This window comes from Brienomyrus brachyistius, chromosome 1 (assembly GCF_023856365.1).
Source record: "Brienomyrus brachyistius isolate T26 chromosome 1, BBRACH_0.4, whole genome shotgun sequence".
NCBI lineage: Eukaryota > Metazoa > Chordata > Actinopteri > Osteoglossiformes > Mormyridae > Brienomyrus > Brienomyrus brachyistius.
This window is the reverse complement of record NC_064533.1, coordinates 54,112,116-54,128,187: the sequence shown is the minus strand read 5'-3', so window position 1 is coordinate 54,128,187 and position 16,072 is coordinate 54,112,116. Positions and strand designations below refer to the sequence as shown.

The following is a 16,072-nucleotide window of genomic DNA, read 5'->3' as shown; positions in this document are numbered from 1 at the left end:
AATCATATGTGAGTGCCACAAGGCATCTGGGGGAAGACATCGCTTTGGTCATCACAAAATCTCTGGACCACAACCAATCTCACGCCGTCACTGCAACCTGGGATATTATTCCCCTCCCTCCATGAATGGGTAACGGGGAGCGAGAGAAAATGTACAGGCTCTAGGGTTTGTATGCAGCTTCCCGCGTGCAGGGACTCTCCAGCTGGGCAGCAATCCGTTGCAGATTTTAATAAAGACCTGAGGACATGTACAGCAGTGGGACTAATAAAACGCCTGGTGCCTCAGAAAAACTAGAACCTGCAAATGCACATCGATAGCAAGGAAATGTAATGATGTGGGGAGCACACACAGTGATACCGAAAGAATGCCCAGCCTGTTACAGACATAGCTACTAATTAATTCAGTATTCTACAGTCTAATTGCTACATTAAACCAGTATACCTTACATAAACATTAAACATTCAACTCTGGCAGCCTTAATGTTAATAATTTATGTCGCCTTGTTCTCATTTCATGTCAGTGCTGACCAATCCTCCGGTCAAATGAGCAGAGTACCAAGAACGATTAGCCATTAGTGCTCATACAGTAAGACACTGTTTGCTTCATTTACCAGGAGCTCCTTCTGTAACTTTTGTCCATCATCTCACACTTTTCCACTGCAACAGGGAAATGGAGTTAATGCCACAGAATCAATACACAACTGGAAAAGTTAATATGATGACCTGACAAGATCTGGACATCTGTCTTACGTACATTCTTGCAATTTGAGTGGGTGATTTTTAACTTATAATATGAAGTTTATATGCTAATATGTCTCTAATATATCTCTCAGTGTGGTGCCCTTTACCCCGAAACACATTGAAGTCTGTAAAATTGGACAATGGAAGACAAAAAAAAGGGAAAAAAAACAAAGATTTTAAAAAGAAAAATCCTGCAGAATTTGCTGGAAAGTGAAAAGGCCTTTTGTCTTGCCATAATGAGAAACCTCACATTCTGACATCAGTGAAATTGCTGTGAATCAGCCTGACAATCCATGGGATTGTCTCCCAGCTGTTTCCCGGCCGTATCTGGCCTTTTATTAATTTACGGTTATAGAAAATGATGGATGGTCCTGATTGCTATAGAGGCCGTCCATCAGAAATGATTTTCGCCTCGGCCCCTGACCCGGGTGGGGAGTAGTTCACATCCCTTTTACCAATAGGACCTCTGACCCTCTCTCTCTATCCCTGTCAGTCTCATTACTGTGCAGAAATGCAAAATAAATCATACAGATCGTTTGAAAAAGGCGAACTGTGCACACAATGTTTCTTATTCTCAAAATTTGTAAACAAAATTTTACAAATAGAAGGTCCCAAACGTAGGCATGGCACGCTGGTGTCCCATCTGGGGTTGGCAGCCTGTGCCCCCTCGGGATCGTATAAAAAGAGGCCTAGATGGGCCCCCTGCACCACTGATCACTGATGAAATACAATGCAGGACATGGACCTAAAAACCATATGGATTTTTTTCTGTTCCATAAAAAAAAAAAAAACATTTGAAGCCGTCCTCACTTCACCAAATCGATACCCCTTCCATAAATGGTCCTCGTACTTGCTTCACTTCTTAATTGTAAACTCTTATCAGGCCACTGATAAACAAATGTCCAGAGGATCAGAGCAGTTAGTAAAATCATAGCATCTCGTTAAACCCCCTGTAACTTTCTTTTTGCCTTTTAAATCAAAAACTTATTTGTGTAGAATACTCTTTGATCAAATAAAAGTAAAACCACGGTGAATTAGCATGATAAGTCTTATCAAGCTAACATGCCTCTGACTGAGTGATCAATTTTATCCACAATTATGGTCAGCAGGACAATAACTGTTTATCGTGGAAGAAAATCTAGATAAGATTGTAATTGTAAACATGACCAGAGGTGCCATGTGCAACAAAGTCACCTGACTGCAAGCCTTTATCACGCCAATCCCACCTGCTGATAAGAGGAAGGGTCTGGGTCAGAGGTGTGCCAGATGCTAATCTCTTACAATTCTGGGAAAAGAGAAGTCAATGTCAAATGTCAATGTTCCAGCACTCTTGCAAAGTGCACAACTATGAAGAGACTTCATTTCTCACCTTAAGATGGCATACAAAGGCTGTACAGCGCAACCGATGACTTTAATTATAACCCACAGTAGGGCTGGGCGATATCATATTGATATTATATTGTGCATGCAATAATTAGAGGGCTTCAAATGACAGGTGAAACATTTGGCCGGATGCCAGCTTTTCGATGCAATACGGACATTTATTTACACCCACAATTTGTTAAACAGATTAGTAGTAAGGCTAAAAAATTAATTAGACATTTTATGATACCCAAAAGTGAGTCATCTGTATAAATTTGGCTTTTCCTTACTTTAATTGTTGTGTCAGACTTTGAACTGCAAAAAGTAACGCCACACAACCAACGTCTTTTTACCTTGTTTATCCACAAGATCTCTTCTTTTAACAGCTGAGCTGTTTCTTTCTTCACTGCCACTTCAGCATGTATCACTGAATCACACTAAAGTATACCAAACAATACTATACCAAAACAGTATTATGTGGTGTGTTCCGCTAACTGAATTTAATAAACATAAAGGTACGCCAAATTTATATGGGTTACTAATTTTTGGATGTCACAAATACATCTGTACTTCTAATCTGCTTAAGAAATTGTGTGCTTAAATAATTGTCTGCATGATACCGAAAAACTGGCGTCCAATCAAATGTTTCGTCTGTCATCTGAAACCCTGATGATTATTGCACATGCGAGATATAATATCGATATGATTTCGCCCGGCCCTAACTCATAGCCTCCATAGTTTTGTTTAGCCTACTGTTTATTTTTGCAATCTCTTGCAATCACTCCAAAGCAACCCAATGCTGGTAATATTAGATTTCAGAGCAGCTATTTTCAGGTGTTATTCCCAGGACTCTGCTTGTTTTCTGATACTTCTTATTCATTCATGCACTTGATTCTATATATATATATATATATATATATATATATATATATATATACATATATACATATATATATATATATATATATATACATATACATATATACATACACACACATATTTTTTGTATACCTTATATTTATTGATTTGTTACATGTCTCTTTCTCTCGTCTGCACTGAAAAAAACTGGAGCCACGTCATCTCGTCTCTCTATGTACCTGTACAGTATATAGCAGAGATGACAATAAAGTTTACTTTGACTTTGACACACACACACACACACACACACACACAGACCCCATGTGCTGTGTTAAATTGTAGGCTAACTGTGAGAAAACACAGGGTGCGTGGGCAGGGGCCCAGTGTGGAGCACACGGCTTGGACGGGGCACCACGCGCAGGCCAGGAACCTTAAGATCCAGAATATCGAGAGCCAAGGATGACCGGAGGAGCCCAAAAGGTAACTGGACTTTGCAGCAACTTTCAACCTACAGGGGTGAGGGAGTTTTACGCCTGCTAAGAATTACATCTGGCATGGAGTCTGTCAAAGACCTACTGCTTTAAAAAGCCTTCCTCTTCAGCGCAGTGCCAGTAGACTGTCTTCCCTGAATTCCCTTTGCCTTTTACATAAATGACAGCAGAATCAGCGCACCGCATGCCAACATTCCCCAGATCATACCATATTTTCTTAGGGGTGTCTGTAGCTCAAGAATTTGTTATGTTGAGGACTAGGACATCACCTCGTGCCATTAATTAGGCTCTGGGATGTTAGACGTCAGGCAGAGCTCCTTCCCAGAGGGATAATGCAGCCCAGCGTCTCAGCTCACCTCCCACGCGGCACGCGCTCAATCAGCCTGGCACGTCACCCGTCCTGCACGTTTCCCTTCCCGGCTTAATAAGGCTTCGGCACCGAGCGAGCCAGATCCAACAGAACACAAAGCCCGAGGAACCAGACACACATCAGCCTTTATCAGGCATGTCTGTCGCCTCCTAACATCTCGTCGGAAACATGCAAATGAGACAACACGCTGAAAGATGAATTTTGATGTCACGTTAGCACAATTCGGTTTGATACATATGCAGCCAGGTTCTGCTGATGATTCATCCCTAAGAAATCATATCACATAGAAAAATTCCTTTGTCTGATTCCCATTGGTCATCTGCAAAGTTCTCGCGCCGCCACCTGGCCCTTAATTTCACTGACACGTTAAATCATTTAATGGAAGAACCTGGCATTGCACTGTCTATCCTTCAAAGTGTTGGGTTTCAGGCATATCTGAGCATTATATCAGAATCTACTCATACAGGTAAACAAGGCAAAGACAGCAATTCACTGGAATTACTGCTGCCCTAAAAATGACAGAGGAAGAAGGGAGAACTTAAGGGAGAAGGAAGAATGGACCTAAGCATCTGGGTGGTTAGAAAAAGTGTACCATCTGTACAGAGAATTTTGTGGTCCACCTTTTATAGTCGGACAATGCCTATTGTGGCATGAATGTGTATTTTTTTGGTCTTCCGACACCTCGATTCATTAAGCAGACTTCACGCTGCTCTCACCGCCAGCTAAGGGACGTTTGCTAGCTCAGTAAATCAGGTTCTCCTTCCCCCGGGAAGGTAGTCAGGTCAGTAGTTTTGGGAATTACCACTGCTTCCGCTGGGATGTGATGCTTTTTCTTGCGAGTTCTGCTGAATTTAATTTATGAGGCAAAACTAAAAATAAGATTTTTTCTTAACCAGAGGTGGGTGGGGTGATTTTTGATAAGATCCTAACATGTTCTACCCTGTCATCACATGGGATGCGCAGCACGTGGGCACAGAAGATATGGGGAGCTCCAGCAGTACCAGAGAATTCCTCGGAATCTGAAGCCATCACTAACTAGGACAGACCATGAATCAATGCTGCCAAGCCTCTTACAGTTTAAATGTATGCTGATTCCGGTGCAAGGTTACCCCATATAGTACTTAAATGCAATGAACACATACCAATGATGTCATTTAAGCAATTTAATATAATTCCACATGCATAAACAAATGCTTGAATACCCCAGAGAGGGGGGTAAACTGCACTGATCTCAGTAATCACTCTCGGCTTATCCCTGCTATGAAATTATGCAGGGCGCAGCGTAGCCCAGAAGGTTTATGGGTTCGAGTCCCAGGAGGGACCTCACAATACCCTTCAACAAGGTACTTAACCTAAATCTCTGCAGCTGTATGAATGTGTAAATCTGTGAGCCTGATCACATTCAGGCACCAGCCAGGTAACACAATAATACTAGAATTGTTCATTTCCAGCATATTCTATGGCAGAATTCTTTACTGACACTGTTTTACATAATTCAGCAGAAAAACATCAATATCACACACCTAAAACCGAAGAGTGATAGAAGTTTGTATCTAAAGCTAAGTATATCAATACACAGTGTTTACATTGTACACAGCATGGAAATGTAAGGGATATCGACACTGCACACATCTCAATGAAGCAATGTTGAAATTTCCCTGCAAACTGTTCGATTAACAGTCTAGTTTACTTAACCAACCATGATTTTCTTTTTAATATACTGTAAGTCATATGGGAAGTGTTATGCTTGTGATGCACTCTTGTTTGAAATCACTGGCAGCCATCTACATTGTAACATATTTCTGATGCAGATTTCTGAGTCTTTTTCAGGAATTCAAACACAGAAAGGGCGTCTTCAGGTGTGTAAATGCCCAGAATGACTAAATCTGCCTTTTATTTCCACTTCCTTTGTGGAACGTGCCCTTTTTTATTGCAGAGAAAGGACCCTGCTTCGTGGCTTTTGTGACAGCCCGCTGGGTGGTCGCATGCCACTCCGGAGTTCAAACTATTCAGGCGATGAGAAGGAAGTGGCAAGTAGAGCTAGGCAACCGGTAAGCTATTCAAAGAAGCGCTTACCTTGTTTTAGAAAAGCCGCGTTCTCTTATGATGTAAAAGGAACACGAACAAGAAAAGGGTTTAAAAACGTTTAAAAGACTGAGAGTGGCTACCAAGCTGAAGTAATAACATCTCCCACCCAGCAAAAACTACTTGAAAGGACATTTAAAAGACATCTCAACAAGGCTGAGATATGGTTAAAAGCAATCTTTTTCAGGTTGTTGAAAAAACGTCAATGTCAACGCGATAGAGCTTTAATATATTATATCATACTATCATTATCATTACTTATAGGTGTTGGCCGCTGTTGCATACAGCAGATGTCAAAAGAGGATAAAAGGGAAAAAATAACATGCAACAGCAGCAGTGCACACATCTTCATCGAGATTTCCCCCTTTCTACAATGTAATCTTATTTTCATGACTGTATTAGGTCTATTTGTGGTTCTTGCAACACATTATTGGTATGTAATAATGCTACATTATGTAATAACTCGACAAAATGTAACAGATTTTCATCACATTATTATCATCATTGTTATTACGTCATCGTTCAATTTGTTACATTCTGTCGCGTTATTACATAATGCGCTGTTACATTGATCCAAAACAGATGCCCATCTTGGGCTAAATTTGAACCAAATCAAATTAAACACAGCCCGATTTTCAAGTACTATTTTTAGTCTAAATAAAGGTCATGACCAGACCAGACCGATCAGAATCAGCCCCCAACAAACAATGTCCCATGAATATCTGGTGCTGGGTGGGCCTGCTCCACCCTGCCTTGCCATCTTCCTCCTTTGGTTTTCCACCAGAAAATCCCATCCACCCGCCTCCCACGTTTCATCCATGTTTCCCCACTTATTCTCATTCTCCTGTTCTCCCCACCATCCCATCCCAGCCGCTTGTTCATATTTACTGCTTTTTCATCAATCCCATGGAAGTGCAGCCCCAGCGGCGCAGTGCATCGAGCAAACCGTGTCGGCGCGTCATGGGATCTCAGACGCCAGCACTCTGCTCTTTTCACTGTGTGCCATTTTATGCTGATCTTACCAGCAGGGTCCAGACACTCCTGATTGGATCTAAAGGGAATAAGAGGCCCGCATAGCAGAGCGGAGAGTGGCCTGGCCCAGTGAAGGCAACCCTGGTGCTAGGAGCAGAACATCTTGGCTGGGAATATATCTGAAGTACTGTAATTTTTACCAAACCCTGGACCTGGTTTGTAAAAATACCTTTTTTTCTGGAGCAGCACCATCATTGACCCGTGAAACAGATTTTACAGATCCAGATGCAGGGAATCAGGCCAGATCTGGGCCAGATTGTTATAAAAGTCAGACTGCTGGTGGTAAACACCTGTCAACAATATGATGTGGCACATCTCTCATAATGGACTGATAATCAACATAATAAACTGTAGCTAAGCACAAATTACCACATGTGGTGTGAGGCCTAATATTTATTTTTTTATTTTAATCATGACGGCCCAAAAAGGTATGAAAGCTGATGCCTCAGTGGTGATGCTGGCCCCACAGACCCCTGACTCACCCATCACTGCCAGCGCCGTGGCCTTGGTCAGCACCGCCCTTGCGGACCCCAGCACCTCCAGTCCGCTGCCATCCAGGTTGCATCTGTTGATCGTCCCATTGCCGGAGCTGATCCAGTATAGCTTGTGCGCAGCATAGTCAATAGACAGACCTGAGGCGGTAATCAAGCCCCTATTAATGCTGACGTCCCTTCCATGACACATTAAAATGACCAGAACCATTATACAAAAAGCAAATGCTGAATGTTACCTAGGAACCTGTGCAGCAAGAGCTACCACAATGACATCATGTGCCATCATAAACAACATCAACCAAACTGCTAATTTAGCAAGTGAATTCCTAGTGCTTAGAAGCTCAGCCAGCATTTACCCCCCCCCACCCCCTGTTCCTCCCCCTAGCTCTTCCCCAACTTCCATCTGCTCCCTGCTGATTTCAAAGGTCCGGTCATTAGTCTTGAAGGAGCTCCAGCGGCGCTATCTCCGCGTGCCTTGCTAGCCAGCTCATACCACCTCACTCTGTACCCTTCCATATGTAAGTGCTATTTGTAAATCGCTAAGAATCGCACCATCTTAAAATCCCACACACTTTAAATGTTAATTCTCTGACACTATCTGACACTAATGCTAAGGCCCACAGTGCCGTATGATGATGTCAGGGTATTAAGATTATACACTATATATATACAGCATCCTGCTCCAGTTATTTACAGGTTACACTAAATAATACATCAGCTTACAGATGATAATTAGATTAACATATTATTGTGTTTTAGGGTACATTTAGAATTGCTAATTTAGTTTTAAAATAAATCTGTTTGAATAGCACTCAGCATGATTACTTAAATCTGCTTTTATTTTCTCTAAAACCAGCATATTCTAAGTCTCTCTGTCATCCTAATAAATGCTGGCAGTTGAGACGAGACGTTTGACCAAGGATTTACCCCGACTCTGCTGAACGCAGAAGACGACCGCTGGGATGAAGGCTGAAGGCGGGTCGCCGTGGTAACACAGTGAAAAGGCAGTCATCTAATCTTTTGTCTCGCACATGAACTGCGTCTTATTTACAGCTGCACTCCAACAGTCAAGGTCAGATACTCCAGTGTACCCACATTTCTACATCCTGCGTATTTTCCTGGCAATTTCCGTTAAGAAAGGCTTGGTTCCTTTTTAGACATTTGCAGCATAGACTCAGGTTGGCAAAGAACAAACAAAAACAGGGTCAATGTACCAGAGAACCTAGCAATCTGACCTTGGGCTGTACGACAGGAAGTGAGAAAAAACTCAATTAAATAAGTATGGTATCTCATGGCTCTGGTAAAGGGCTAAAGCTAGCTGACTGGCTGCGAGAAGCAACCCAGTGTATACACGGCCTTCACTGACCTCATTATACAACATGCTCAGATATCACAAACAGAGATTCCTCATTGGTCTGTGGAAATTAGCAAGTGGCGGTTCATCTCTTCCCGAGGGAGAGAGGCCCCTTGGACAGCACTCAGATTGATGGGTAATTAATGGGATGGCAAATCGTCACCATGAACTCACTAAGCCCAAAGGGGGTCAACTACTGGGCAGAAGGGCACATCAATTTGGGATGACACCTGCATAACTGGCTAGGACAGAATATATGGAAAATGTCTTAAGGGAAAGTGTTCAGGGAATGTGTTGAGATTTACCAACTGGATCCCTCTGGTTCTGGTGCAGGATCTTGCTGTTGCTTCCATCCAGGTTTGCCATGTTGATCATGTTGCCGTCAGTCCAATACATTTTCCTAGAGCACATAGCAAGCAAGTCTGCAAGCATTTCACACTTATTTTCAAATACATATTTTGTTTTTTGGTTTTCCCGCAGAGCAGAGGATTTGTGTTCCAGTACAAACTGGCAGTGAAAATAACAAAATGGAGCGGATGTGGGTGGTCTTCACTGCACGTGTAAAGTGGAATTTCCCTTATAAAGTATTCGTGTGCTGGCTTCAAACAAAATGGCCGACAGTTAAAGGAAACGGCTCTATATATCACAGCATACTTGCTGTGGTGACTTGCCAGAAGAGACTCTGTAAGCATGCACCAGGCATTCCGTCCATGAGAGCTGTTTTTATCAAGGAGCCGTTTCCAGAAGGTGCCATCGATTGGCCCCATCGATCTGGAGCGTAGCTACTCAAAGCCGTTTTGCTATCTGATGATGCTGCGCATCCCCTCCCCCCCCCCGTGTTTCAAAGCAAAGCCCCATTTAGGGGTCGATTTAGCTGACAATCACCTATAACAGCCCAATCTTCCCCCCTGTTTCTTGTTCAGCATCTGCTTTGCCGTGAATCAACATCCTTATTTGATCTTGTGCTACTATTTACATCCAGATTAGTTAGCCGGCACTTTCATCCATGGAGATGTACATTTAGGAAAGCCGGGTCAGACAATCCTTGGCACAAATGTTGTTATGAACCTAAGGACATTGCTCAAGGACCCAACTGTGATATAACTGTGCCATACAAGGAATTTGAACCAGTGATCTTTCATTCACAAACCCAGTGTCCTAACCAACTGAACCACGGACCAACCCACTACTGAATCTACCAATAAAAGAGACATGCTCAAGCCATCCAGGAGTTGAAATTATAATCTTCTGATCCTGAGTCAGCATTGGCCAAACCATCGTACTTAAAATATGGGGTTTGCAGACAGTGGTGCACAATGAAGTACGCATGGAGACTCTCACCCTTTGGATGGATGCACGACTAGACACTTGGGCTTGTCAATTCCATGGACGATGGAAGTCTTAAGCGAGCCGTCCATGCGGGCCACGTTGATCTGCGTCTCGTCAGTCTCTGAGCTGATCCAGTACATGTTCCGCGACAGCCAGTCGACAGCCAGGCCACGGACATTCACTATGTCTGAAAGGAGCACAAGCATCATGCGTCATCGGTGCCAGAAGGGCACCATTGCTCTGCGATAGAGCCAACGCTGTGTTTGACCTTTCAAAGCAGCAGACAAGTTTATCTATCTCTGCTTCTTAGATGCTAAGCATGCTGGGCTAATATTTATTCTTAAAATGAGAAAGTTACGAGCATGGGTTCATTTCATTTCAAGCCAGTTTGAGATGCAAGCTTTCAGTCACGTGCAAACTGCATGTACATCCGACATAGACACAGTCTTCAGACAATATGTGAAGTGTACTCTTAAATTAATCTAGAATGCCAGATCCCAGCTGACCAGAAAAAAGGGCTGTGTCCTAATCCAATGATCAATTGAGCACCAACTCAAATCGACCAGAGATGTAACACGAGAGGAATATAGATGAATTCTCATATCTATTTTGTCGGTATGGTCTCAGTACCTGAAAACCCCTATGGAAAGTTTGTTGTCCAGTACCTCCAGATATGACTGTCTCCATACTGGTTCCATTTATGAAAGCCCGCTTTATGGTCTGGGTTTTCACGTCGGCCCAATAAATCCTCTCCTCCAGGGCATCGTAATCCACCACTGTGACATCATCAATGTCCGGGACGGTCAGAGCAGTTATGATGTTTATGTAGGGGTTATCAATGTCCACGCCACGGATTTCGGAGCGCCGGGCATAGAGCAAGAACCTCTTCAATGCTGTTCCGGGCAAGAAGGACAGATAAGACACATAAGTACTCATTTGTGGCTCTCTTGCAGAGTGAGCTCAGGTAATCTTTAATTCTGCACTACTGTGATGAAGAACAATGATGACTGTGTGACTCACAATGTCCAGACAATGGGAAAGCAAAGCAAATGAAAAAGACGTTCATTAAGATACGAATAGCAGGTTTGTGAGACTGACACTCTGGAAGTTATCGCTGGTCATGGAAATTACGAGCAGACACCATGTTATTGATGCCATAGACAAATTCATGCCTGAATAGATTATTCAGATGCCACTTCGATAAAGTATTATGCAAAACATGCAGCTGCATAACAGATTTCCCAAGTCAAGCCCTACTTGATAAGAATAAAGATACTCAGTTTATTTTTTTGTCTGAATAGCTTGAATGTCCATGTGACAGGCCTGCTCTACACCTGGGGTCTCATTTATCAAGCGTCCGTACGAATAGATTTGTGCGTAAACCATGTGTATGCATAGAATGGTATTTATCAATTTGTTCCTGTGAGTAGAAATGTGCAAATATTTAGGAGCACTCCAGATTATGTGCACACGCAAACTCCAAGTGGCAGCGGAGTGTAACTGAAGCAAACGGGATGGCACATAAGATACATACAAACTCACACTTAATTATCAATCTTGATAGATTGACAAACCGAATGATCTAGTTATGTTCCCACAATGAATGCCCAGACAAGGTTATGTTTATGACACGGAAATGAGGTCCATGGACACAGAAATAATGCTTCACTGTCATTAAATAGTCTTAAGTCAAGACACACCTGATTGAGTCACGTCCAATCACATTTACATTTGAGATCTATAGTAAATAATATACACTGATCAATAGACACGCGGATTTAGTAGGTTGTCAACGGTGAATCGCTTAGTGTAACAGGTGCAAGAAAATGGAATGTGCTGTCAATCATATAATGACAGATAAGACACATATAAGACACTATCCATAACTAACTTGTATGCATACAATAATGTATATGTGATGGACAGCTACAACAAGCAGATGCGATACAAATAGAGTATGTGTACTGTGTAATTTCACTACATAAAAAGAAAATTACTGTACTGTACTGTACCATAAAACATTTCACCCCAGTCTTCTTTCTCAGCTCCCATTGTTTGCTGCTGTGCACATCTTTTGATCTCATAGTGTATTTTGTGCCGTATTTCTCATGAAATTTAAGTGAAATCTCTTTTCATTATAAAGTGCTGTGATTTTATATTATTTGTTGTAGAGTACTGTGTTTATTACACAGTATTAACTGCATGTGTCACTTGTCCTTATGCTAGGTCCTTCTCTTTCTTTGACCAGTCACTAGTAAAGTGGCCAAACAATTATTATTTCTTTCTATTACGTCCAGAAAATCTTCCAGCTCCACCTTCCTCCTTCCATTTGTCAGTGAACTTCCATTTTTCGCACTTGGCATGTTTTTTTTTTTTTTTTTACTTTATTTCTTAATATAAAAATATAGTAACAAAACAATAGAAGCATACTGTGTAAAATAAATTGCAAACAAGGATCAGTATCTAAAGGAATATGTCATTACAAGGTTTCTGTGCCATGTTATGCAACGAAGTTTGATGTGCGCTATGCAGAAGTTATATGCCCATATTTGAGTCATTGAGGGTGTTTCTTTATTTAAATTAGTCTTGCCGTGCACACAGAGTCACATTTAAAATGTGCGAGATTTATCAGCGTTCACTTCGTATGGCTGTTTGTACATGCAAGTGATAAATACCAATTTGCCTGTGAGTACCAATGATTCCTACACAAACATTTAGGAACTGTTTTATACGCACATGGATAAATGAGACCCCTGGCCTAAAAAAATGTAACGAAAACACTAACCTCCATGAAACAGAGGAAGTCACATGAACATTCGGCCAGTGTGATTAGCTCCCTAATTTAAAACTTACATCCCTATATCTAAATATTTATTGTAATTATTACAGCCCTATCCTATAAATATGGCTCCATGGCCAAACAGCAGAGAGGACAGATGTTGAGGGGTGACAATCAGAAAGTGTCATCGATTTGCTTCCATGGAACTGTAGTCGTGTGAAATGCACAATCCTTGTGAAAACATGAAGGCACGTTGCAATTCACTAGCTCGAGTGGCGACGCACTGGAGAGGGAAGCAGCAGTGCCCTTGATTTAGCAATAATAATGGAAATAGCTTTTTATTCAAAGGCAGCTGCACTCTGGTTGGCTTAGAGAATGACTTCACCCTGCACATTACAGCCGGCATATATTAAGAATCAAAACCTCTTTGCCTTCAGAGCCCTGCCAGTTCTGAATAAATTACTTTCCGTCTCATTGTGATATGAACACATTTATTACTGCTAATCCGCACCCGCCCCCCCCGCCGACCTTACAGTTGGCCTGACAGGCCAATCCCTCCCACACCTGACTGACATTGCGAGAGGGGGGTGGGCTAAGGGGCTGTGGCCTACTCACCGACACAGGACCTGTTGCTGGGGGAGAGCTTCATGAGGTGGGGGCAGGTGCAGGCTGCAGTGCGGTTGAAGCCAATGAGGCACAGGTGTGAACAGCGGCCATGACCCTGGTTTGCCTCACAGGGGTTCGAGGCTGGAAGAAGAAAGAAAAAAATCCATCAGTCCATCCAAAACACTTAACCGTGTCAGGGTCACAGGGGGTTATCCCAGGCAGGACAGCACACAAGGCTGGGGGTCACCATGCAAGACCATTGTTGGGCACTTATACTGTATGCACACATTCACAGACAATGGGAAATTTAGAGACAGACTTGTCAAACTACATGACTCTGGACTGCAGGAGGAAACCAGATGAAACCCACATGAGGGAACAGGAAAACACACACACACACGTTTATACTGTATTCATATTTTTGTGGGAACCGTCCAATAATTTCTAATTCCAACTATGACAGCCTTAACCCCTACCCAACCCTACCCTTAATCATAAGTATCCAAACAAAATACAAGACTTTCTGAGTGGATTTACATAAAACTGAGTTTCCCCTTGTGGGGACCGAAAAAGTGATCCTCAGAATGTAAAAATAACCCATAATGTAGTATATGCAAGACCACCCACCCACCCACCCACACACACACACACACACACACACACACACACACACACACACAGCAGAAGTGAAATTCGAACCCATCACCCTAGGAGTGTCATATAGCAGTGCTGTTCACTGTCCTACCAGGACCGAGAAGGCGAGCAATCAGGTGGGGAATCAGACCTCCAAGTCTAACACTGAGTCAGTCCCCAAGACACAACAGTATTACAGTCTAACAAAAGACGAAGAGCCTGTGAGCAGCTAGAATGAGACGTTAGGCTGTCACTAATTACATGATTAAACAGACACAGAATGGCTATTTGTACACAGAGATGAGAGACTAAAGATTTTTATGCTGAATGGCTGAAGAAAAAAAAATGACGGCCTTCACTGTAACAGAGAAACGCTGCAATTTCCATGAGATGCATTGGGTACCATCGCCAGTCAGGTGGCGATCAATTCCACTCCCCCCCAAAATGCAGCCCAATGCAATACATTAAACAGCAATGAAAATAAAAGCATGATTCCATGTAAAAGCTCCTGGTGGGGGGGAGACAATTTCAGAAACTATAACCCCCATTAATCAGTTCCCAAATGCCAAAGTGTCTATTTCCACAGATCCCATAGAATCCAGCATCGTGTGTTTACTGTAAGCACCTTAAGACCATGGTAGGGAAAGATACAATATACAACAGTTAGGTCATTTTAATGAACAGAATAAAGCCTCACAGAAGCATGCTCTCAGAAAATACCACAGCCGCAGCTCAAACACAGCTTGATTAAGGATATGCCCTTTGGAACAAGATTCATTTTTGGGAAATCCAATTAAAAGTTCTGTATTTATTTTTTTAGCTGAATAATTTGGTAATATTTCCCTGCTCTGGCTGAGAGATCAGTAACAGCAGGGAACAGCATTTCTTGTGAGCAGAGGCAGTCTTGTGTAAAAATGTCTTTTAGGTTTTAAAACAGTCACCGGGTGTGTTGCAGAAACACATTTTTTTCTTTTCTGCATGTTGAGTATGGCAATAATAATAAAGCAGGTGAAATGATATCTGGGTCTCTTATCATATTCATCTGTGAGTTTATTAAAGATCATTTTCCACCTTGCTTTTTTTTATTGTGACTTATTGTAAGTCATACCCAAACTTGGGAATCAAGGCAGAGAATAGACTGGGAGTAGAATTCACTTTGTGTACATTATGACATTGTGCAGCCAGATGTGCTGATTTCCTAGCTGCCACACTGGAATCACTCAGCATCCTCACTTTTTTCAACTCTCCCACCCCCATCACTATGGAACGATTTAACAAGACAGATGTGACTGCCCCTTTAATGCTCCAAGAAAAACGTCACTGTCCTCATCTCAGCCATCACCCTAAGCACAGGAGGACATTTTCCTGTCCCCTCCATTTGTTGCAAACTCCATCTGCTACCTATACCACCCATACTGCTCATCATATTTTGCTAAAGGTTTCTAAAACAAACACCATACTTGGCTAGTCATCATTTCAAGCTACAAAACATCTGCAAAAAACCCTAAAACTGGATAAGCTTGTTTCAAAGTCCTATTTCAAAAACTCGGTTACGGATATTCTCACTAATACATGTAATTGTTTTTTGACCGACTAACATTTGCTTATTGTACCTTGTTGCCCCATGTATACCTCCGCATTACTGCAGTTGATTTTGCATTGCGGTCACTTTGTTGCTGTTGTTTGTTAGTACATATGTATTTTACACCACTTTTACCTTTTCTACAAGAGACTCTTCCTTTTGCCTATCACTGAAAAAAAAAACATTCTTATTGACTTGCCTGGTTAAGTAAGATATATATAAAAAAAAAACAATAAAAACAAAAATGTAAATTTTCCCAGTGAGCATCCATCCTGGTAACAGCTACAAGGCAGTAACGTGCCCCCAGACACTGTCCCTCAGCCAATCAAGGCACTCCTCAGAGGTGCCACAGAAGGA

At 42.1% G+C, this 16,072-nt stretch overlaps 1 protein-coding gene across 6 annotated transcripts in view; it reads right to left on the bottom strand.

Annotated features, from left to right (window-relative positions):
- Nucleotides 1–16,072, bottom strand: part of LOC125746278 (low-density lipoprotein receptor-related protein 1B-like) — a 279,046-nt gene that overhangs the window by 102,459 nt on the left and 160,515 nt on the right. For all 6 annotated transcript variants that reach the window (XM_049020071.1, XM_049020079.1, XM_049020089.1 and 3 more), the window contains 5 exons: nt 13,510–13,641; nt 10,781–11,008; nt 10,128–10,302; nt 9,092–9,186; nt 7,421–7,570 (listed from right to left, as the gene is read on the bottom strand). In XM_049020071.1, coding sequence (XP_048876028.1) covers nt 7,421–7,570; nt 9,092–9,186; nt 10,128–10,302; nt 10,781–11,008; nt 13,510–13,641 — 780 coding nt within the window. The remainder of the gene's footprint in view (nt 1–7,420; nt 7,571–9,091; nt 9,187–10,127; nt 10,303–10,780; nt 11,009–13,509; nt 13,642–16,072) is intronic.